The 25,243-nt window shown below is 34.5% G+C and overlaps 1 protein-coding gene across 4 annotated transcripts in view; it reads left to right on the top strand.

Moving 5' to 3' along the window:
* Positions 1-3,629: 3,629 nt before the first annotated feature.
* Positions 3,630-25,243, top strand: part of QKI (QKI, KH domain containing, RNA binding) — a 106,668-nt gene continuing 85,054 nt past the window's right edge. For 2 of the 4 annotated variants that reach the window (XM_009999997.1, XM_009999996.1), the window contains exon 1: positions 3,630-3,768. In XM_009999997.1, the coding sequence (XP_009998299.1) occupies positions 3,649-3,768 (120 nt within the window). In that variant the 5' untranslated portion in view covers positions 3,630-3,648. The remainder of the gene's footprint in view (positions 3,769-25,243) is intronic. The other 2 variants (XM_009999998.1, XM_009999995.1) reach the window with 2 other exon arrangements.

Genomic DNA, 25,243 nt, shown 5'->3' on the forward strand with positions numbered 1-25,243 from the left:
GTTATACAGTGTAATTACCGCTGCAGTGTTAAGATAGAGGTAAAGTAGTTAGAACTGTACTTAGATGTTTGCTTTGAAAGTAAAGCTTTCCTAATTTTTAAAACTGTTGGCTTCCTGTGAGATACCATGATGGAAGAATTTGTGAAGAATTGTAAATGTGGAGTAGCTAAAGCCTTGCAAATGAACTTGGAAAGTGTGATTTCATGAGAGAGATGCCAAAGAAGCTTTTTGGAAGGAAAGATGAGACATCTGCTTGGTAGTGTGAAATAAATCTAAACAAAAGGCTGTTTACTTGAGTTCCTCTGATTTTTAATGCTATGTGTATTAAGTGATAAACAAATAAAAAGATATGCTTTGAGGATGTGACCTTCCTCTTGTACTAATCCTGTCCTCAGATTTGAAAGTGTTTTTAAATATTTCAGAAAAGAATGAAACAGATACTTGCTAGAGGAGAGAGTAGAGCTTTTAACTTTTATAACATGCTGATAGTGGGGCTTTCTGGAACCTAACTGCACTTCTGATAAGCTCTTGAGGGAGGTGCTGGAAGTAGAGTAGCAGACAGTTCTGTAGATACGCATAGCTGCATAAAGTGAATGGCAAAGTAACAAGATACTTGAGTCTACAAGCTTCATTTTGGTTTAATGTAGATGGTAAAAGGAAAGATTATGTGATCAAAATTCAGTATTTTTGTATAGACTCTTGAGACACAAGAGATGGGAGTTGGACTAGATGTTCTCTAGACAATGTTCTCTGTCAATTCTGTGAATAAACAAGAGGCAGATATCTGAGAAAACTGCTGTTAGTCATGAAAGAAAAAAAACAACTTCAAGATGTGCAAAGAGATTCGGCAGAATCTGGAAGGATCCGGGATTCATATTAAGTATATAAATAACTTCACTAGTCATGTGTTCAGGAGAATGCTCGTGGTTGACTGGACTAACAAGCTGTGAAGGTTTGTAAGTTGTGTTATATCCATAGTTAGAAGTGAGAAAGAATGGGTGAACTGGAGATTTGATCTAAATATTTTATTGAAGCAGTGGTCCTTCAGTTCTGCTACATACAAGACAAGTGAAGAGAGAGGCTCCTAAGTAGTGTTACAGAGGGAGTTTGGAGCAGTAAAAGAAAAATTTGGAATACATGCTTGTTACTTCACCTGTTGCTTCTGAATGTTTCTTCTGAGGTCTTTGGGAAACTGTCTAAAGCAAGAGGGAAGGTAAAATGCTAAGCAGCAGAAGAAACAGCATTTGAGGAGCTGATGATAATGCTGAGTTGATGTAGCTGACTATTGCTGTGTTGATGTTTGTCAGTGTTACCAGTGGCTTGAATGTAGAGAGAGAAGATAAAAACCTATATATGCAAAGAAAATGGAATTTCATGTTTTGGGTCCTGGAGTGGATTAGAAAATCCTAAGTTGGTAGGTGTCTTCAGTCTGTATAATGTTTGAAGCATGATAGAGGGCTTCAGTTTCATACAAGCCTGAATTTTGTGCTAGTCCTCAAGTCAGTTTATCATACTACCCTATCTGTGTGTTCTGAATGTTTGGCTCTAGAGTGTCACAAATGTGACATACTTCCAAGGGAAAGATTAAAGTAAGAGTTCCTTCTCTCCAGTGAGAACTAGGATATCTAATGCTAGTGATTGTATTCTACACAAAAAATACGATTTAAAATGGCATTTTCAGTGTAGCTATTCTGTAACTGCCAAATATAAATAAAAATTGTTGTTGCTACGTATGCTTCAGTACTTCAGCACACTGTCTAGCTTGTTTCAGTGTAGTGTAAGTTAATGGAAAATCTGAAGAGAATGAAAAGGAAACAGTCTGCCAAAAGATAATAATATTCAAAGTGATGTGCTAAAGAGTTTCTTTATATACTGAAGACTGCTTGTAGTTCTGAGGATTTTGTGCCTGTTCCCAACGTTGTCAGTGTAGAAACAGCTGTGGATTTTTTCCTTGAGCTATGAATATATTATGATGAAATTTGTGTTCTCCAGTTTAAACAGGTGTTACCCACCAAATCATTATATAGTATGCAATATTTACATGTCAGTTTCCAGTGGAGAAACACCTTGTTCCAATTATGCAGAGGGAGTTTGTTAGAAGTAAAGCAGACTAACTTGGTTGAAAATTAAGCCTGCTGTCTTTCAAACGTGTCATTTCTAATGCTCTCCTTCTCCCCCCATAATTTTCAAGTGGTGAAATCTGAGCTATAAATCATTTGCCAGAGAATAAATTGATTATGAAAGAGAGGTTATATTAGTCTCTTGTCTGCTGCCACAGTTTGAAGTGACTTCTCATTTCTGTGGTCAGATGAAAACATACAGTTTCTCTTTCCAGTTTTATTTTAATTCTGAAGATTTTGAAAGCAGTTGTAGCAATTCTGAGTAAAAGACTGGTATTACAGATACCTGTTTTCACAGCCCACGCTAGAAGTTTTAAAGCTTTGGGAACAATGACTGTTTAATGGTTAGTTTTCCATTTGGAACTTTGTTAATAAATTTTTAAGTAATTCTTTAATGAAATTGGAATAAACTCGTTGAGAAAACTTTATACTAGTTGGAATTCCATAAGGTATGAGATGTAGGAGTTTTAATTCTGATAGCAGCAATTTAAATACCAGTGTAACAGTTCTATAAATGAAATATAAGGTCTTGTAAAATGTTTTTTCATTAAATGAGATAAAATGTTTTGTCCATTCTCAGATTATTTGTTTAGTGAAATTATCCTGGATTCAAGTTAATTTGTCAATTTAACTACCTTGTTTATAACTACTTAACTATATCTTCCAAGTGAATACCTCAAGTGGTGGCTAGTACATGTGTAATTGGGAAAAACATTAGTTATAAGTTGACTTGTGACATTTCCTGGTGCTGTTGAGGAGTTTTTCATTACTTTGCAATGGAGTAGGAGGTCTTTTGGGTGTATATAGAGGTTGTCCAAGTCTCTGATACCATACTTGTCTTCATTTTTTCATTATCTCACTGGGGGGTAGTAAGTAGAACAATATCTACTAGTTTGTTGTCACACCATGTACTTAGTAACTGCACCCTTGAGCTCTCATATTTCTCATTGCTGAAAGGTGCACCATTTTATTTCCAAATATAGGTAATCTCACAACTAGCAAATAGTACTGTATAGATGCATTTTTGTGGTTTTTGTTTGGTGTGGGTTTCTAATTTTTTTGCTTTCTAAATGCTTTGTTATAAAAATACATACAATTACTGTTCTTATACACCTTTCAAATGATGTGAACAATCTTGTAACTCTTCTAAGAAGCTGCATGTAATTTTGACTTCAGTAGCTGAAATCCATAAACAGGATGAGTAGTCAGCAAAATTAGACATGAAGAAAAAATATTTAAGATGAGTTTATTAATTGAAAGCAAAGAACCAACCAACCAAAAAAAACCCCCCAACAACAAAAACAAACCAAAAAACCCAACTCTGAAAAACCTAGAAGAACCTAAACAAAACTAGAGTAGATTTTTCTGTCACGTTACCATGATGCTCATGAAGAGAGGAAGAAAATGGCATTGAGCTTTGGGGAAGTTTACAAAGAGAATGCTGTCATGCTAGATTATAATCTGTTACTGTATTTAATACCTAATATACGTTTTTCCCCCCACAGAAATTAGCAGAGTACGGAAAGACATGTATAACGACACATTAAATGGTAGTACGGAGAAGAGAAGTGCAGAATTACCAGATGCTGTGGGACCTATTGTACAGTTACAAGAGAAACTATATGTGCCTGTAAAAGAATATCCAGATGTAAGTATATCTTTTTAGTCCCTAAATTATTTTTTGATCCTTGTGGTCGTCTCTAAATGTAAATTTCATGTGGTGGTACCCCTGGATCACACTAAACTGCTTTTGACAAGATATTTCTTAGGGAAGCAATGTATGTTGGTCTTGGTGGCTTGATCTGTAGTGAGTGTGAGTGGAAGAAGGCTGTGTTAAATACCAAACAAGTATGGATTATAAAGCTTTAGATCTAAGTTCTGAATTGTCTTGTTCATTCAGTAATGTCAGTCTTGAGATGCTGACAGGGGAAGTAGTTCTTGGGGTGGAGTTTTCCTCTTCATGTGTCTCTGAAAGTCACACCCTTAGAGACTTTGGAAACCTTTGGGAGACTACTTACTCTCAGTTTCTGTTTGTCCCATACCTGTGTAACTAGTTCTGTTGCGTATAGAAGTTTCTTTTTATCGCGGGTTCTTTTTCTTTTGTTGTTTTTCAGCAAAGGTCTTTGTTTGCATGCTGGTGTTATGTTCTCTGTTGGGTTATACTTTCTGTGGTACACCAGCCTTTTTGAGGGAGAAGGGTTTCCTTTAACTTGAAGAACTATTTAGAGCTTCTGTGGTCTGAATGGTTTCTTAAAGCAACTTGGGAAAAATAGTCCTGTCAAAACCTACCACAACCATTTTCATTGATCACTGACAAAGAAATTGTGTTACCTCCACCCTAAGAGAATTTAGAAGTAAAGTGTAAGAACTACAGTACACCAAAAAATGAAAGTAACACTTGTGCATTCCCATGACTTTTCTTTGTATCATTAATTAGACAAAGCATTCCAAATTAAGCTTTCTTATTTTAGTTACGCTTAGAACATACAGGCCTCCAAATAAAAGCTCATTGTGCCCTACAAATTTGATGGCCTTTTACGATGGGGTCACAGCATTGGTGAATAAGGAAAGAGCAACTGTTGTCTACCTGAACCTGTGTGAAGGGTTGACACTGTCTTACGTGACATCCTGGTCTCTGCTAGGTGTATCACTCACAGGATAAGGCACTAGCTGGATGGTCAATGGCTTGATGTCCAAATGGAGACCTGTGATGAGTGGTGTCCTTCAGGGGTTGGTACTAGAACTGGTGCCATTTAACAACTTTGTTGGTGATGTGGATGGTGGAATTGAGAGCACCCTCAGCAAGTTTACTGATGGCACCAAGCTGTGTAGTGAGATCGACATGCTGGAGGGATAGGAGGCCATCCAGGGGGACCTTGGCAGTCTTGAGAGGTGGGCTTATGCCGAACTCATGGAGTTAAAAAAGGCCAAGTGCCAGCTCCTGCACAGAGTTTGGGGCAATCCCAAGCACAGTTATAGGCTGGGTGGAGAATGGATTGAGAACAGCTATGAGGAAAAGGACATGGGGGTGTTGGTTGGTAAGAAGCTCAGCGTGAGCTAGCAATGTGCACTTGCGGCCCAGAAAGCCAACCATGTCCTGGGCTGCATAAAAAATGCATGGCCAGCAGGTCAAAGGAGGTGATTCTGTCCCTCTACTCTGCCCTCTTGAGACTGCACCTGGAGTACTGTATTCAGTTCTGGAGCCCCCAACACAAGAAGGGCATGGAGCTCTTGGAACCAGTCCAGAAGGAGGGCTGTTAAGATGATCTGAGGTCTGGAGCGTCCCTCCTATGAAGACAGGCTGAGAGTTGGGACTGTTCAGCCTGGAGAAGAGAAGGATCTGGGGAGATTTTTATAGTGGCCTTTCAGTAGCTGAAGAGGCCTACAGAAAAGCTGGGAAGAGACTTTTTACAAGGGCTTGTAGTGAGAGGACAAGGGGTAATGGATCAAAACTGGAAGAGGAGACATTTAGGTTAGACATGAGGAAGAAAGTCTTCTTTATAAAGGTGGCAAGAGACTGGAACAGGTTGCTTAGGGAAGTTGTAGCTGCCCCATCCCTGGAAGTGTTCCAGGCCTGGTTGGATGGGGTTTTGAGCAAGCTGGTCTAGAGGGAGGTGTTCCTGCCCATGGTAGGGGAGTTGGGGCTGGATGATCTTGAAGGTCCCTTCCAACCCAAACCATTTTATGATTCTTTGCTCCATTAAGAAAATTAAGTCATTATTCAGAAAAGAATATTTAGACAAATGTCTCTTCTTCCTTTTCACTTTTCAAAGTTTTGGTTTTGGGTTAAAATACCTGTACTGAGAAAAGTGTTCAAAGAATTTATGTTGGCAGTAAAAACATCTGTCTCCCCCTACCTTCCATTTTTCTTCGAAATTAAATGTTTGTATGTTTCTATATGTATACGTACATGAGTACATATCTTCACACCAATAGCAGCAATTCCTTTGAATCTGTGGAATCACAGATTTTTTTTTTTTCCTAGGAACTATGCTATGTAATTGTTCCATAAAGCAATGTAAGTATCTCTGCACTTAAATATCTGTATGTATTGTAGAGGTACATTGCTTATTGACTTTTTCAACAGCTAAGCTGTGTTTTAAATATTGGGTTTATAACTCAACAATGCATCCTTTGTTAAGAGTTGCCTTTAGTTATCAGTTGTAGTTTTGACAGAACATTGTTTGCTGTACTGTGGTCATGAGATGGGAGGAAGTAAAGGAGTTGGATTTCCTGTAATTATTATTAAACTTTTCTTCTAGAATCAAGAATGTAGTAGCTTAGCTCTTTACTGCCAGTTGATTATCAAATTTAGTGTAAATAAGCAGGAAGGAGTTAGTGTCTAGTTACTTTCAAAGGACTTGCAAAACTTGGGGCGTACAATTTCTCTAGCTAGTGCTAGCTCTGTGTGCTTTCAGATACATGTCCTTGGGGTAGTTGCTATTTTAATAAACCCTTAAAAATTCAGAGATTGGAGAAACTTGTGATTTGTATCAATGTGACCTGGAATAGAAAGGTAATTGATTCTTGTGTGGTAATGTGAAATGTTTGCCAGAAAAGATGCAGCTTCTACCTCTATAGCGTGGTTCTTAGCAATTCAGGCTTCAGTGGGGAGCCAACCCCAGCATTCTCTGTGTGCTCCTGCCTGTCTACGTTTTGTCTGTATTTGTTCCTAGCTACTCAGAGTGGCATCTGCACAGACTCAATAATTAGTTAAGCAACTAGAATATACCACTATATACAAAGTGATATATTTTCTGCAAGTAAGAAATTAACCCGCTTTACACTCATGCTAGTACAGGGTTCAGAAGGTCTAGAGTACAGTGGTTCCGATTTGTCATTTAAAAAACCCTGTAAAATTCACTTGTAAAGATAAATTTCCCCTGTAAAGATAATTTTATAGCAATCATAGCGTTAAGTAAAACTTCTCATATCTAGCGACTAATTTAATTGTTACTAGATACAGAAAAGACGTATTGTGCAAAGTAGCACTGAGTTTGACAGAGAAATCAAGTTAATTTTTATTGCCATCGTTCTTTTCCATCTAATAATATTTTGTTTTACCAAGACATAAAGATGGATAAATTTGAAGATTATTCAGAGAAGAGTCACCAAAGCCTATTTTCTGATGTAGATTTAGTAATATTTATAATAACAAAAAAAATAAACCCAAGAAACACAAATAAGTTATATGTTGTTACAGTAAATTTTAATTCTCGTAAATTTTTTAAACTTAGTGTTAAGGATATAGATTATTTGACAGTAGTGAAAACTGAATAGTATTACAGTGCCATTTTGTGCACAAAATCCTAAATTAATTGTAAGGCATAAAAATAATGGTCTGCCATAACTTTAAAGAAACTTACAGAAACATACATATATATATGTATAAAAAATGAAACAAATTTTCATACCCTACATCACTTTGATATTAATGTTTGACTATCCTTTGGGTATCTACACGGAAGAAAGGACATATACAATTAAATATAAAATCCCCTATAGCATTATTTAAAATAGTTTTTTTTATGTGAGTGTATATAGAGTATTTTTATTCTAAGACCATAGTTAATGCAAGACTCAGTGTTCCAAAAAGCTAATTGTCTGAAATAGCCTGTATTTTTTAAACATTGACTGTATACAGCCTGCTTTTCTACTTCTCAACTAGTAAGTGAGTTATGCAAAAATCTTTCTAAAGAATAACTAATTTTCTTTTGTGTTATATTAATAAGGAGCATTTTTCTGTAATATATTGGCAATATGATAAATTGTGTAACTGCTGGGATGCTCTGCTTTCTGGCTCAGTGTTTTTCCATTGCAACCTATAGTAAGGCAATTGTGTATATTTTTATATTTTAATTTTAGCACCCTTGGAAAGTGTTAGATATTTATAGAAATTCTAGTCTTAAAACTGAAATTTGAATTATTTAGCACAAACTTGAAACTTGAGAGAGAAATTGTTCAGAAGACACTCAGAGGATAAAATTCCATAATTTGCCCTTCAGTTAATATCTTCTCTCTACAGTTAGAGCTTTGTATGGTCATTTAAGTCTGGTGTTACAAGCTGAAGGCATTTTCTAGTCATGGAGAAATATCTTCCACCAGAGTTTAAAAAATAAGAAAATTCAGGAAAATTATTGAGCTCTTAGAAAGCAGAAAATAAAATATATGCTATTATTTGTGAGTGAATAGTTAATAGTTCTTATGCTTCAGATAAATTATTGATTTTCTTGAATTTCCCTAAAGAGCTGGGACTAAACTTTCTGTCTGATACCAATTTAAACAGTTTTTGGAATTAGTACCTACAAATGTTGGACTGAATAAATGCTGGTTGTTGATTTTGTGTTTTGTTTTGGTTTTTTTTTCCTTTTATAATCATGGCTTTATTATTAATAAGTACCCTGTTAGCTCTGATTAATTTGAAATTCTCTGTTGGAACTCTTTCTGTGCCTCTTCAGTAGAAATTTAAGAACTTGGTAATTACCGCATCTGAAGTAGCATGTCCTTCGAGTATACTGAAGCTCAAAGGCCAGCAGTGATAAACAGCTTGTGCGTACTTCCTGATCATTTTAGTTAAAACTGTTTAATTAGTACAACAGAACGATGAACATGGGTATTCATTTTACTATGGGGAACTTATGACAAAACATTTAAATCCTTTTTCAATTTGGTAATATCAGAGTTTAATAACATCCCTAATATGGATTAGGAAATGATAACATCCTCTCTATTTATTCTTCTGATTCTTTTACTTAAGCTCTTCATTCCCTAGTGGTATACAGGGAAGGAAGCTGAAGGAGTTGGCCTTGTTTACTCTTGCAATAGAAAAGAAGGAGTGAGTGTAAATGATCTTTAAATAAACTTCAGCCACAGAGTACCAGCAAAGCTGCAGGAAGATTTGGCAAAAGGTCAATTACTGATAAAAGTACAAATGCACTATGAAAGAACTAAAATAGTATGATTACTAATTTTCAGTCTGAATGAGATATTTGGAAAAACGTTCTAGTACTAGAGAGAGAGCAAAAACATTAATTTTGAGTTTGAACTTGATGTATTGCAGCTCTGCTTACAAATGGTAAGGGAGTGCAGATTCACTGAGGAAGATCTCCTTTGTTTAGGTGCTAATAAAACAGACTTTCCTTAATTTTTGTATGAGACTGTATACTCTAATATTTTTACTGATTTTATTTTTTTTGTTATTCTTCTATTACTAGTTGTCTGATTCACCTTTTGAAATATGAATTTCATTTGAGTCCTGGTTCATGCTCAGTAGCTTACGTTTTTTGGTAGCACCTTGCTGAAAGATGACATACATTGTCAAAATTATTCAGAAGTTAGTCTATCAAATCTCAGAGCACGTTAATGCTCTGAAGCAAAAGGATGGAATACAGTCTACAATAAATACATCAGAGATAAAACCCCTTTCCTTTAGTCTCTGATGGTAATCTTGAAGGCTCTGCATCAGTTCAGCAGGAACGATGAACTTGGTCTTAATCCTTGTGAGGGATATTTCTTTCCCATTTAGCTCTTTGAATATTGAGTGCAATTAAGTTACACATGTGATGACCTAGTAATTTATGTCTTAACATGCTTGTTTCCACTTCATTCTGACTTTCAAATTTTGCTCTTTAACTATTTGAAGATACTCTGCTTTGTATGTGTGAAATTTAAAAAGAGAAAAGGAAGGCAGAGTGGAGGGAAGACAAGTAAAGACCTAAGGGACAGTGTTTCCCGTAATATTTTTCAAAGTAAATTCAGAAATCTGGGAGAAGAAATTAGTTGCATCTAGTACTGATACAAAAGTTGAACATACTTGTTAGGATACCAGTTTGTTATGGTGATGCTTGTATTTGTAACTTCTTCAAATAATATTTTAGTATTAAACTTTTTAGTGATGTACAGCATGTACATCACACTTCTAGTAGAAAGTAGTAGATTATTTTTCTTTCTTAGACACTTTAAAGGTCCCGCTCCTAAGGGTAGGAATCCTCTAATCTGACATTAACAGCTAGTGCTAGATATTTGAGTAACTTCTGTACACCATGAATAAAGAAGTGCATGTGTGCAAGCCAGGAGCTGGAGAATGGTATGCTAGAAAATTAGTCTGAACAGCTAGTTTGTAGATACTTGGTTTTCTGGAAAGAAATATAAAAACTTAGAATAAAATCACTTCACTAAAAATCATCAACTCTGGGAATTATAAAATATAAGGTTGCAAAGGATATGTGCAACTGAACTTTCTGAAGAGCAAGTTAAGACTTAGTAGTCAGCATCTATCATGCTTGTTTTTGCTCACGTGGTGCCTTTCATTATGGCTTGTGTGTCATAATTGTCTCTGCAGAGTTAGGCTTCCAATAAGCAATCTATTTGATCAAAGCTGTCTTCTTAATACCCTCTTGTTTTAGAATTCTGCACTTTATGTTCATGAATTTCTTTAGTTTATGGATTACAAAAATATTTGGGTGTATGGTTTTAGTTGATAATGTACTACAGCTGCTTTGTCAATTTGTTTGTTTCCTTTTTCTGAACTGTTTTCCTTAGAACTTCTACTTAAGTTGTGTAGTAGCTCTTGAAAGACTTAAGTACTGCAGTGTTGTGTGCAAATAAAAATAATGAAAGGTCAGCAGAGAGATTTATGGAATATTGATTCTGTTTTTCATTTTTCTTTGTTCAGTCTGTCCTTTCAAATGCTTATGGTAGCAAAGAAGAGTTTTGTACAGAGAGGAGGAAGTGCTTCAGCGTGACATTTTTGCTTGCTGTTGTGAATAGGCCAGGTACACTTGAGTACACCTGTTGAATTTGCTGGTAGTTTTTTGTGAATTAATATGTTATGTACTTAAGCTAGGATTGGGCACTACAGTAAACATGGCAATACATCAGTAAGGGTTGAAACCATACTCAATAAAGCAAGGTAGGGCTGTGTTTAAAATACATGTATATATGTACAAATTACTGTTTAGGTATTGGAATCCCTACTAGATGCCCTTAGTTGTTTAAAGTCAAGAATAGATCTTCCATTTTCTTCAGAGATCTGAAGTTGACTCTTGAAAGGTGTGTTTCATAGTTGAGAAGTACACTGTTTTAAAGAAGTTGGAAATACAGCGAGAAAACTCCTTTATTGAGAATGAACATGGTTTAAAACTTTTTTTTCCTACTAGTTAGTTGACAAAGATGACATATAACACTTGAGCTGCTGTACTTCCCCCAGAAACCTAATGTGGCAGCTACAATACTGTGCTATCATCTTTTTCTGTTTGGCTCTTTCGGGGTTTTTTTGTTTTATTTTGTTTGGTTGTTTTTTTGTCCCACTCCCTTCTCTTTCTTGTTAAGAGGAAGATTGTGGAGGAAACTTTGTCTTTAGATCATTCATCTCTTCACTGTTTTGTTTCATAGCTTTGGAACTCTTGTTGTTTACCTGCCTTAGTTTTGAAAGTTGGTTTTAGAATACAATGCCAATTCTACCTCAATAGGTACCTACCTACCTCTGTGTAGGAGATTCTGGGATTATGTAGCTGATTGGTATTAATCCATTGTTATATGGATCTACTCAATTTATTCAATTAGTCTCTACTATCTTTTAAATCAGTTAAGAACTGTGGTTGGACACAGTTGTTGCTTTTCATTTACTTTGGCATAGTATTTTATAATTCTAAGCTTCTATATGGTTTTCTACTTCAGAGTAGGGTAAAATAGTTGAATTCTATTAAGGCAGTGTTTCGTTTTGAAATTTGCTACACTTACTCGAAACTGTGTGTGCTGTTTTTCTTTCATATATGTTCAGTATTTTAAGAAAAATAATACTGGTTATTGAGCAGCCAGTTCCTTTTTACAACTTACTTGCATTCATTTTACCTATTTTTATAGCATAGTACCCCCTGTCTTCAGGAGGGTTCAAGCACCTGCCCTAATGGTGTTCATTCATCCACACAGCACTTTGCTTATGTTGATAAATCCTTTTTCAGAAGCTTCTGTGTCTTCAGATTACTGATATAAGCTTGATCAGGATCTTTCATCTATGTGGCTTATAAACAATCAGAACATACTGGTGTAAAAATTCAAAGTTCCATTCCAGTTGCAGATGTTATAATCAGGAGTGTCAAGTTACAGTGATACATGGACTACTTGCCCTGGGAAGATCAACTGAATTCTGATCTTAAATTCTCTTAAAAATGCAGCAGTTTCTCAATTATTACTTCTTTTTCCTGTCAGGTACAGGAAATATGAATGTTACATGAACTAAATATCTATACTGCTGCTCCAAATGTATTTAGTGGAAACGACCAATTGTTAAACCTGTTTTCTTGTGGTAAATAGAAGGTAGTTCCCCTTTTGTTGCAATGACTGTGGTGGTCATCACAAAACTGTTGGATGTGGTAATGTCTCCCTGACTGTCTTCTTATTTTAAAAACCCCGGGGTAAAATGCAAAAGCTAGTCAGAAATGAAGCTGGAGTGTAGTAATTGTTTATATGGGGCTATTTTAGTAGTGTTGTAAATGTTTAAGACAATAGAATAAACATCATTTGATACACGTAAGTGCTATTATTACTGTAATACAAGACTCTAATACTACTGCTCTGTAATGTGTGATGCTGCCTGAAGCACATAACTCTTAACATTGCACATCTTGAGATTTTTACCCATAAATGCTCCTGAGCAGTTAGGATTTTTAAGATGTTTCAGACACTTCTCACTTGTGCCTCATTTGTCTTTCTATTTGTTACCTTCTTGCAGATAGAGCAGGGAGTTAAGGTTTGGTAATTTAACAGTTTTTAGCAGGCGTCATTTAAAGTAAGCAAGGTGGATTAGACCTTAAATCACTAAAGGAAATATTCAGTGCTGTAATTTTAGCTGTCTTCGGCTTTTCTGACCTGTTCTATTGCATTTCTAGTCTTGACTATTGCAAACTTTTCTGGCAGCTATACATGTATACATGAACACTTCTGTAACAGCTTTCAGGTGGTGAATAGAATTGTTCACTTTTTCACTTTGACTATGCTCAACATTGAAAAAGTTGTTGGTTTTTTTTAGAAGAAATAATTGGACAACAGCAACTAGACATTAGAAGCTACTAGTCTTTTTTCTTTTGCACTTGGTTGAAGCATGTCACTTGAAGTCTCTAGTAGAATGACAAACACTGCCAGTTATATAACACTGCTGGTTTTTTTGTTCTAAACTTTTGAGAGGGGTTGCTTTCATTTTGATGAAAGAATTTTAAAATACTTTCCAGGACATCTTTCAGGATTTTGATGGCAAGAAATTCCAGATCTAGTTTGGTAAAACAACTCCTAATGCAGTGCAATCTGTGTACATGGAAATTGATTGCAATGTACAAAGGTCCTATGGCTAAGCATTATCATTCTCTGTTTAAATAATGAGCTTTTGGAGTTTTGGTTGTTGAAATACTTGGAACATTTTCAATATCTTAAAAGATATAAATAGACACTTCAGAAGCTGGTTTGTCTCCAAGAATGTAATAGTTCTTACTACCATCTACCTGCCCCCCCCCGAATTAATATTCTTGTTTATTCTTACTATAGAGCTTCAATTCTATGAATTTAAGTGCACTAATACTGGCATGTGTTTAAAAGCACAAAGCAAAATTATCTAATATTGGTTGTAATTATAAATTAAAATTTAGTCAGCTAAATTATGTAATTAAAATCAGTCATATGAATGGAAAGTGGATTTGTTTAGGAAAGGATAATTACCTTAATTTTTCACTCACTTAATAAATTTCACAAAATGCCTTTTTTCCAAAAATACCTTGGTTGAATATGGACATCTCAGCTGCCATTGCTAATCTAGAGAACAATACTTCATCATGAGTTTAATTGCACTGTTGCTTGGTGCAGTGCTTTAGATTTTTGGGTGTGTTGGTTTTGGTTTTTTGTTTAGTTGTTTTTTTTTTTAAGTTTACTTGTCAAAGATGTTATTGTGCAGGAAAAATTAGTAATTACTATTTATATAACACAGCTTTAAATCTTTGATTTGAGAGTGTGCAATTTGTGTTTCCACCCACCTTTCAAGGTGACTAATAAATTTATTTTTGGAACATAGAATTATAGGAATAATTGGGCATAAAATCAAGTGCCTAAAAGGGATGCAGAACTTTGTCTTAAGTTCCAGGAACTAATAAGATGAAATGCAATGTTATTGAGCACCTCAGTGCTTTGTATAAACATAAGTGTGACCTCAAAGACTCTTTCTGCTCTTCCTTTTTTGGGGACAAAAAGTGACTGCATTTCTCTGCTAATTTAAAAAAAAAGGAAAGGTGTCCCGTGAGGATAAGAATTTCCATTTCTGCAAAGTATTTGTAACAGCAGTATTGCCATCTGCAGTGGTGCTTCGATTTAAACATATCTTTCTCACTTCTAATTACTGAGAATTAGAATAGTCTACAGCAAAATTGCTAACTTTAAGTGCCCTGGGTAATGTCACATGTAGTCACATCTAATTAAAAGGTATTATTATGGAAATTAGGTTTTGAACTGTATATCCTGAGGATCCTTTGTTACTGGAATATGAGTTTAATGATGTAAACTGTGAGGCTCAGAGGACACTGCTGGAACTCAAAATTAGATTTTGGAGACCGATTTACACACAGCACAACTTGTTAATTCTCTAGATGAATGTCTCACGATTCCCAAGTAGAGCATGGAATTGAACAATTTTTACTCATCTCCTGGTGTTTTTGAAATTGATGTCTTGTCACTGTTCTGAAAAATCTCATCTTAATGAATAGGATGAAACATGATTCACTATCTTACTTAAGCATGCCTACTATTAGATTGTTCACGGAATCTGATTTCCTGAAAGAGTTTGTGTTAAAAATCTTTCCATTACTGTTTAAGGGTCTTTATGACCGCTTAAAGGAGGGAACTACCAAACTGTACTGTGGGCCTCTAAATCATTCCAAGTGAGCCTCTAACGATAACAGAATTTCCTATTTAAAACCATGAAATTGTAAATTTGTCTATCTTTATAGCTTTCTCACTTATGTTGATAATTCTAAGCAATTTAAAATCCAATTATTTCTAAAATATTACAGTAATTTGATTAGTGTTTTTACATGAACAGATCATATAGCATAAAATTAATTTTGAACTATATTATAGTTACCTGAAATGCAATTGAAAGTACCCTATTAAGATTTTCTTTAAACTTGTGCCATGAATTAAAGGGTTAATATCTAAACCTTAAATTGAAAGCAAATATGACTTTAATGCAGAGTTTATATTAGTATGTATGAAAAACTTGGAGAAAGCAATAGTGAAGCAAATAGTGCAAATTAATATGATATGAATGGAAAGATTTTTGTCCTAATAGGTGTAGACAGAATAATGCTAATTAAGCATACTAAAAATATAATTGATGTTTCACTAAAATCTAAAGTTAACATTTATATAAAGGACTACACAATTTTAAAAAATGAAAATGAGATGAGAACTTGGAGGATAAATAGTCCCAGAACTCAAAAATATTTTCACCTTGAATACGTTTGACAAGGCATGGCTTTTGTCTCTGATAACTGATAAGGTCTCTGCTTTGTTGTTGTGTGTTCTCATACCTCCTGGCTGCTGATCCAGCCCTCAGTGTTGTCAGCTCAGTGAGGAATACCAGTAGACTGGAGCAAAGGGACAGTAAACTATTGACACTGAGGGATGGCAATAAATGAGATGAGAGCTAAATATATAGGTTTGTGACATTCTAGCAGCTGGCTTAAGTCCTGCTGTTTGTTGCATGGGTATACTAGACTTAAAAAGGAAGAGAATGCATTGTAGCATGAGGAAGAAAAAAACAGCTGGTGGCTTATCAGTCAGCCCTAATGACAGAGAAGGTTAAAGAGTTTGGAAGGACGAACTTTGAAAGACTGCTTTTATTAGTAACATAACATTCTTTATTTTATACGAGTAGTTTTATAAAACTAATCTAAAACTTCACTATTTTCTATGGCTCATTCAGGACAAAAAGAAGTGAATACTTGATTTGTTGTCCAAAAATTTTATTTTTAAAATAAATTTATTTACTTTTGCTTCAAGCAGATTGTTTAGATAATTTTACAGTAATGTTCTTCTGATTATTTTTTTTTCTAATGAGACTCTCTGGAAACATTGTGTTACTTAAGTATCTTACAGTTTAGTAGGTAATGTAGAAAAAATATTTATTTTTGTAATAGATAAAAGCATGAATGCTGTTGAGTGGTATCAACTTTATATATTCTAATCCCCCACTTTATTAGAGATATGGAAAATATTATGAGACTTAAATGTGGTTTGATATTGGATGCTTTTTCAAAATGAAAGTTAATGTTTGGAAAAAAATCAGTTTTTAATTCCTTAAAAGCCTCATATTTGATATGTGATTACAACGTCTAATTCTTCTACTTGCAGTAAAGGCTGTTGGAATGTAAGCTTCAAATGAGTCCAGCACCTTAGCTGGAATATTAATCCTGCTTGATATGTTTGCTGCTTCTTGTTCAGGTTTCTTCTGTTCTCAAGAACTTCTTTAGTTCTTGTACTTGATTGTTTCTCCTGGCTTACAGCTGCCAGTTGAGCAGTGCCTCATTTATGGCTCCTCAACAAGTAACTAGTAGGCAACAACAAGTGGGGCACCCTAGAGGCAGTTTAACAAGTGAGAAGATAGGACCCCAGCCTTTCCCTGAAAGAAGCTGTGGGCTAAAGAGTGAAACTGTACTCCAGCCTAAAAGTCTTTAGTAGGAGAAGACTTTGCCATTTTGTTCTTAAATGTGGACAGACTCCTTCTGCAGCAGCATAATGTGACACTATGGCACAAGATCAGGAAATTCCAGATCTTTGCCTCCTAGGAGGAGTTGGTAATGTCCCCTTCCTTAAAGTTTGTTGGAGTGTTTGAGGAAGGGTGATGTAGCTCAGGAGCTTAGCATAACAGCTTTATGGAAGACTGCAATGACAGATGAATCTGATTTGTTTCAATGTTACAATCTGTTTTTTTCCTATGATAGGAGGAGCTTCTCCTTGTTACAATAATACTATCAGTGATTTTCTATCAATTCGAGATGGTCTTGAGATTTATTGTCTTTGTATGTGTTGATCTTTGCTGTGGTGAGAACTAAAATAGGTATGCAAAACTTCAGGTGGACTGTATGTAGCATGATGATGCATCAAATACGGTTTTCAGCCCTTGAGTAAAAGAGATTGGAGAGATATGAGCTTCTTTGCTTAGGGAATTTGGTGCATTGTGCTTAGTAAGATTTACATTTTTTTTATGTAACTGTGTAGAGAGATTTATGGCCATGGAGCTATATGAACATTTGAAAATCTTCTCTTGCATTTAGTACATGATACCATTTATGAAGTGCTGTTTACCTTTTGAATTAGCACAGCATTTGTGTATTTCCATTTTGAATTCTGTACGTTTTTTAGGGAAATAAATGCATTACTTATGTGATACATTATACAAAAATATCAGAATAAATATTGGCAAAATTGTAACTAATTTAGTAAACTTGCCTTTATTCCTTCTACCTAATACAAGAGCTGATTATAATATTTGCTTTTTTTTTTTGTACAGTAAAAACCAAGGACACAGCTTTTATAGTTTTGTGTTAGAGATCAGGAATTTAAGTGTTATTCCTAAAATAATTATTTGATTTTATAGTCCATTTATCTGACTTCTGCTGCTTCTGTTTAAAGCAACTTAAGCAGTGTTTCACAGTTTCTTGACTGACAATATAGTTTAGGGTCTTTATGGTGGCAGTATATAATTAATTTTCAGAAAAAAATGTAGATCTCCCTTCTGGTTTTTGGATTGTTTTCTAGCTTCCATCTGAAGCTTGTATTATCTAATGCAAAATTACATTATGGGAATGTAATTTTGCTGCAGAAAAAAATAAAAGAAAAAAATGCACCTGTTCTAGGACTGTAAAAATCCTTAGTAATCACTTTTAAACTAAATGGTGTCTTGGCATAAATGTTAAAGTCTTGGGTTAATTTTTAGAAAACTGGATTGAGTATCAGCTAGATTCAGTAGTTTTTTCAAATCTGATAGGTTAGGCTATTTAATTTTTTGGTATGTTGTTATGAGTGACCTCAGATTAGCCAAAGAATCTGTGGACTAATGATGTTAGTTCTTTAGCAGCTAATCTGGCAAAACAGTACCCTTGAGATTAAAGATGCTATCTTTGTGTTTGCATACAAAAATATTTTTTCCATCTTTTCTGAATTTGGTAACACATGCACACACTGTGTTTAAAAAATGAAATGGAATCTTTTGCCCAGAGGAGATGGAAATAGATTTTCTGGGGAGGCTGTGTTACAGCCAAGTATTTAGTCTGAATACTTGATAATTTACTCATGTTCTCTTAGAAAAATACAAGTTAATAATTTGGAAAAAAAAAAAAAGTGTACTTCAGTGTGCTACTTTCTAAAAAAACTTATATTTGTGTGTGTGGGGGGGGGTTTGTTGTTTTTTTTTTTTTCTTCTGAATCTGCTTTGGGATTTCTTTTTCCTTTAATAAAGCAAGCTGTATTGGCATTATTAAAATGACCTGGAAAGCTAGCCTGAGTTTTACTTTTTCCTTTCTTCCTTTTTCATAGGTATGATCCACTGTATTTACATGGGGTTGGTAAAGCTGTTTTTCAGTTAAACAAGCTCTTCAGCACAGAGGTTATTAGAGGTGAATAATGTGGATTTAAGGGATTTAGTAGTTCATGCTAAATCCCAGCTATACTTTTAAATACTTTTTTTTTCCTTTTTTTTTTTTTAAAGAAGCATTTTAAGCATTAAAATGTAGTCTGCTGAGTAAAAACTGTATTTTATTGACATTACATGGATAATCTGGTTTGCCTATTTTATAGCTGCAGTGATCAGAAAATGTTTCTGAGCTTTATGAATGATTAGCGTTGGCTGATACTCTGCTCACTCAGGAATGAATGTGAATAATCTGGTAATTGGCAAGTCAGGTCTAGCAATAAAATTAACTTTTCAAAGTTGTGGTGTCTTTAAATGGAATAAATGGGTATTTTTATTTTAAGATGGTCACGTTCTTGAAAGTTGCAGTACGTTCTTGGGGTTTTAGCTGTGTGATACTGATTCATGAAAATAAAATCAGTTTTTATGGTTGCAAGCAATATATTTGTTAAAATTTATCATGCAATGAAAGCAACCTGTATACGATGAGCTAAAGATAAAACCAGTCCTAGGGAATTACGTATGTACTGAAAATTATTCCTGGCCACAAACTAAGAACTAGACAAACAGTTGTATCTTTTTATCATCAGTGGTGAAGATTTTGTTGTTTTCTTTTTATCATCAGTTTTAGATAATTTGAATGACTTTAAACTTTTTTTGCTATACTGAACCTTTTATTAAATGTCAGTGATTAGCTTTCTTGCACTTGAAGTAATCTCAAAGGTATTTCAAGTGGTGTGCTAGATGATTTGGTTTTGTTTATCTAGCAAATATGACAGATTCTAACTTTCTGAGGGTTGATATTTCATTCTCTAATACTTTTAGCGGTTTTGGTTTTGTGTTTAAGTGATGAAGAGATTGTTTCATGATAACTTAAATGTGTAAGTTTCTTATAGCACAGCATTTCTAATTCTTTATTTAACTTCATCACTTCAATGCTTCAATAGTTCTCATTTAGCTTTGATTACAGTGTTAGAATGTCGTATGTCAGATATACCCAGCAAATTTAAGTGGATATATTTGACATAAGCAGATTATATGTGTCATGCCTGGTATTCATTACATATGTACTTTGGCATTTACTTGGTTCTTTCACTTAGAAAACATGCTGTATTAAGGGATGGAGGGAATGTTTCTCATGCATTGTTGTCTGCTACCTGTCTTTTATTACTAGTAGGTGTTTTTGGAAGAGACTTCAAGAGACAGCTTCACTGTTGTCACTAGCAGTCTTAACAACTACCTGAAGTTAGTTTGAATGCAGAAGTTAAATTCAGTATGGCTACTATTGTCTGTGTTCACTGTACTGACAGTGATAATACCATCTGCTTTGTCAGCCTCCTCTTCCTGTAAAATCTCACCAAATAGTCTGTTGTTCTTAAATATGCAAAATACTCACCAAATTTCTCTGGAGCATATTTAGCTCTCAAAATACATGCTAATGCATGCAGTTTCAAAATTATTCCTGAAACATTATACTTTTCCCACTTGAGTTTGTAACTATGTACAAGTGGCTGTATCTGTAAACTTTACATTCTTTGTTTTCAATTAATCTATGGTGTGGTCACTGAGTAAACTGTATATGATGCACTTGCTTTTATTTGGAAGTAGTTCTTACTGCTGCTCTTCTTCAATAAAAACTGTGTAGCTATTTTCTGTTGTGATGACTGTAGTGTGAAATCACTGGAAATACTTAAGGCATTAAATATATCTGAGGATTTCTGGTCAGGGAAAAAAAGACTTTCTGCTTCCTTAATGACCACCTATCAAAAATGTACTGGTATCATTTTCTATACTGAATGAGATAGTGGCAATAGCTTGAAGTATTTCAATACAATATTTTGACTTACAAAATGGGAAGCTCTATAATGTGAACTGAAATGCTAAGTCTTTAATCAATTCCTGCTCATGTCGATGGAGGCAAATTTATTCATGGTCACTTTGGTGAAAGAAAACAAGTAATTTGGGTGTACATGTTAGTTGTCTTAAGAGTATCTGTATGTGTGAGTTTGTATATGTGTGTGTATATATATATAATTTAAAACATCACCACAGCTGCTCTTGTATAAAAAAACACCCCAGACTTGTGACAAGTAATTTTGAAAATGGGTATGTGGTCATCATACGTCAATTGAATAAATATTGGAAAATGCTATTTCTAGAAGGCATATTCAGTGTAAGGCAGGGTAAATCATCAATTTAATTTATTTCTATTCTCCTATAAAATGGTTCAGATTAAGTTTCTGAGAAAATAATCTAGAAGCTACTTATATATAATGTTATGATACAAGTTTTGTTTTCTTTATTAAACACTAACCTGCCTAACTGAACCTATGTGATCTTATCTTCTTAAGGTTTAAAATATTATATTTTGTTTTCCCAGTACCTTATATTGTCTTATTCTTGCTTCAATGTTCAGGCTTTCAAAACTGTAATCAGCCATGTATCTGATGTTTTTTGTGATTGTCTAAAACACAGCTTAAAGCAATTCAGGTGATTTCTAATAAATGCAGAAGTATGTTATGGAGAGATAGCAGTATTACCTGTGTCATAAAACAATTTTCCTTAAAAACCAAAGCTATAAAAAACTACCCCAAATTTGCTAATTTTGATGAATCAGTGAAAGCTTTGGATTGGAGCCTCATCTGTGTATTTATAAAATAGCACTATACTGACAGAACAGACCGTATTTTCCGCAGTAGTATTTCCAGTTTAAGTTCACATATAGGTATGTTTCAGTTAAATGCATGAACTACTTTTCTTCATCAAAACCATGCATGAAAATACTCAATTGTAACTTCAGGAAATGTATTAATGCTCAGGGATAATGTTAATCTTGCTCACAAAAAGTGCTCACACTTAAGAATGCCATACACATTCATTACATCTTTTTTTGAATGCCTTTCTCTTCTTACTGCAGTTCCTTTGTGTCTCTTCACTGTTAGAACTTTAGCCCGTAACTCTGTCAGATTACGTAATCTCCCAAATGGTTTTGGAACAGAATTATTATGATCTGAAGACATAGAAGGGTTCCTACAAAATGGCTAAACTGACTGTCACCATTGCTACTGAAGATAAAATGACCAGATGTTCTCCATTGTAATATCCAGTCTTCAGTTACTTCTTAACCTTGAACTATTTTAACCACAGAACCACACAGAGTCTTGATCTTCAACTATTTGATGAGGAAAAGTGTATGAAAATAAAGTGACAGAAAATGTCTTTTAAAAAGCAAATTATACCACCAGAACATTTTGAAACAGATTTTTGGGATGCTTTATTTGGTTTAATGTTTTTGTATACAATCTGAAGCTGTTTGGGTATGGGAAGGGTGAATATAGGGTACAGTTTTCTCTCTTCATAAATAATTACATACAGCTGTCAGAATTACATCTAATATTTAACTGAGCTGTAAAATAAAATACTGTAATTGGAAAAGTGAAAAAGGGAAAGGCTAAGCTGCTTTCTAACTGATGTGGAAGAACTTTAAAGTTTTTGTCCTGTTATGGTTTAAACAGCAATTCATTATATGTAAAGGTAGTCTAAAACTCGAGAACATTTTTTCATGTGTGGTGTAACTACACTGAAACTGGATTTGTACAGTCATTTAAGAATTAAATAGCATCAAGAGTGGACAGTTATGATTTCAGAGGAAAACACGAAATACAAAAGGCACAATAATAGTATGAAATTTAGTTCTACTGGACTCCCTCAAGTTCCTCAGATTTTCACTTGCATGGAAAGTCTCTTAAACACTGCTTTTCCCCTACAGTGTAAAAATCAGACATGCTTTTTTGCAACCTTTCATTAATCAGAAGCTTTGAGTCTTTAGCACAGTTTGTTCTTATATTTCTTTACTGTATTTTTGTGGGTGTGGGAGCTGATAAGGCATAAAGATTGTAAAAACACCAGGTCTGCTTGGAACATAGTTGTTATATGCATAGGGAATAAAAGCTGGCTTTAATTAGAATTTCTGATGCAGTGGACTTGTTAGGTAGTGCACCAGCTAGACAATCTGCCAGCTCTTGGGAGTGCTAGTTGCTGCAGGGTAATCATTAATCTCCCAGAGTAGGTGCAAACATTAGGATTTATAGCAACTTTTCCTAGTACATTTGCATCTGCTTAAACACCTTTGGTAAAAATGATCCTTGTGTACAGTCTCCCAACATATGCTGTCTGTTTTCTTAAGAGTGTGTATTTTGGGCTTCTGTTCAAAGAAGCAACAAATGTCTTGGTACAGGATCTTGCTGGAATGTATTTTGCACATGCTGGAATAAGTTTGTAAGGTTAGCAGGCTAAGAGAATGAGAGTGGCAAAGAAACAGAGAGAGAGCAAGCAGTGTAACTGGCTGGAACTTCAGCACCTGAGCTCCACTAGATACTCTGAATTCTTGGCTTTTTATGAATATTGGTAGTGTTGTGTAGTTCCTGGTTCCTTCCATGGTTCCTAAAATATACAGAATTCTGGGTGGTGCATGAGACACGTGTTTATGCACATCACAAACACTTTCTTCTAGAGGTTGTTTCTGAGTTCTTATTTTGAGTTCGTATAGAAAGATCTGAAAACACAAAACTCCTAAAAAACAGGAAAATAATTATGAAATACTGTGAGTGAAAATGTTAAATAAAATCTTAAGTATAGAGATGTATTAATTCTTGGGAAAGGAGAGACTAATTTCACAAAGGAAAATGAAGTATTTGATTTGTTTTCCTGTATTGTAGAAACAAGCTTACCGTAGGTATCTTCTGCTTAACTTTTAACATGTTCTCTAATTCTGTCTTGTGAGGTTTGATACATTCAAAGTAGTGTAGTTGTACATTGGTAAAACTGATTTGTGAACCACTGCTGGTTATTATACAGTAATTCACTGAGGATAAGTTGAATCCTACAGGATTAGACAAATACAGAGTGAGAAAAGCAGTAAAAAATTAGAGGGAAATATTCCTAGCTTTGGCTGGGTTCTGATAAAACTTCTGAAGCTGTCCAACTAGAAGGCTTAGTCTACTCTGTGTTCCTGAGTTGTGGTCTGCTGCAGTCCCACAGTTCAAAACTGTCTTCAGATTACTGTGTCTGAAGTCAAGAATGTGGAATTCCTTACACAAGTGTAGAATGATATGTTGTTGGGTGGGGGATAAAAGTTCCATGTGAATACAGATCTAGGGAAACCTGGCAAGGCAGAGGTGATGGAGAAGAGTAATGGGGATCAACAAATGTTGAACCAAATATAAGAACTGAGTGTTTGGGGGAAGGAAGAAAAATAAGCTGGAATGTGTTAATAGTAATAACCTAGTTGGAATCTCAGTTTCAAGAATTACCTTGTCCAGGCATCCTACTTTAAGAAATGAACAAAGTGCAGGGCTGAAGAGAAGTACAAAAATAGAGTTTTAGAAGGAATGCCAATCCAAAAAAGTTCAAGGTGCTAATGCATACGGTTTGTAAAGAAAAGACTGGGGATTTAGCTACCTTGGAACAATTTATAAAGGCTCTTTAGAAGCAGAATATTCTGGCAGTTGCTGGAAAAGAAACTGGCATAACATTTAACACAATGTGTTGCAGTTTAAGTCAGCAATTTCTCAGCTACAAGCCATGATTCTAAATTGTGCTCATACAACATTAATATAGTTGCAAGCTCAAGAGTAATACACGTTGCTGCATTTTTTTCTTAGTATAATAAATTATTCTGCTTAACTTTTTAATCCAAATTATCTTATTTTAGGATTTGATTATTCTTTTAATCATGATTCCAGTTAAAATATTAGTCTGCTTTTTTCTTCTTGGGAGATGAATAATGTAATGATAGTCACCTTGTGTGGTTTAAAGTTGAGTGGTTTGAAGTTAGGACTGCAATATTTTAGTTTTGCTGGTGGAATTGGATAAATATTTGAAGATTTAGTGTGTAGGAGGCTTGGTTGTAGAGAAAAGCAAGTAAGATGCTGTTTATTTAAGGTAGTGGTATGATTTTGATACTAAGTATGAAATGTGTTGCAAAAGCATGTTTTAAAATAATATTTCAAGGCTGAACTTTATCACTTTTAGCTGGTTCATTGCTTTATCCAGTCTTAGTGAATCTTCTTTAAATTACTATGATTCATTTTATGTATGCATTCACAAGTTCCTTTAAGCTTTATTTTTTTTTCCCCTCAACAGTTGATTCAGACTTCACAATACATCTGTTTTTGCTAAATAAGTGGGGAAGTGTATCTTACATATCAGCAGTTAAGCTGTTGTGAAACAGTTTTTGTTAAAAAAACTTCACTTTGCTTATGTTCATAGTTTCTGCTGACTCCTAAGTAATTCCTGGTCTTTGCAGTTTTGTAAGGATTTTAACGATGTTGAGTTGTACTAAAACCCATTTTTAATTAGCTGAGGAAGTGAAAGCCAACACCTTCATTATAATTCCATTTAGTAGTTTTATTTATTAGGATTCATATTTTTTGTGTATTTTGTTTATCTAAAT

This window comes from Chaetura pelagica, unplaced genomic scaffold (genome assembly GCF_000747805.2).
Source record: "Chaetura pelagica isolate M959 unplaced genomic scaffold, ChaPel_1.0 scaffold135, whole genome shotgun sequence".
Classification (NCBI taxonomy): domain Eukaryota; kingdom Metazoa; phylum Chordata; class Aves; order Apodiformes; family Apodidae; genus Chaetura; species Chaetura pelagica.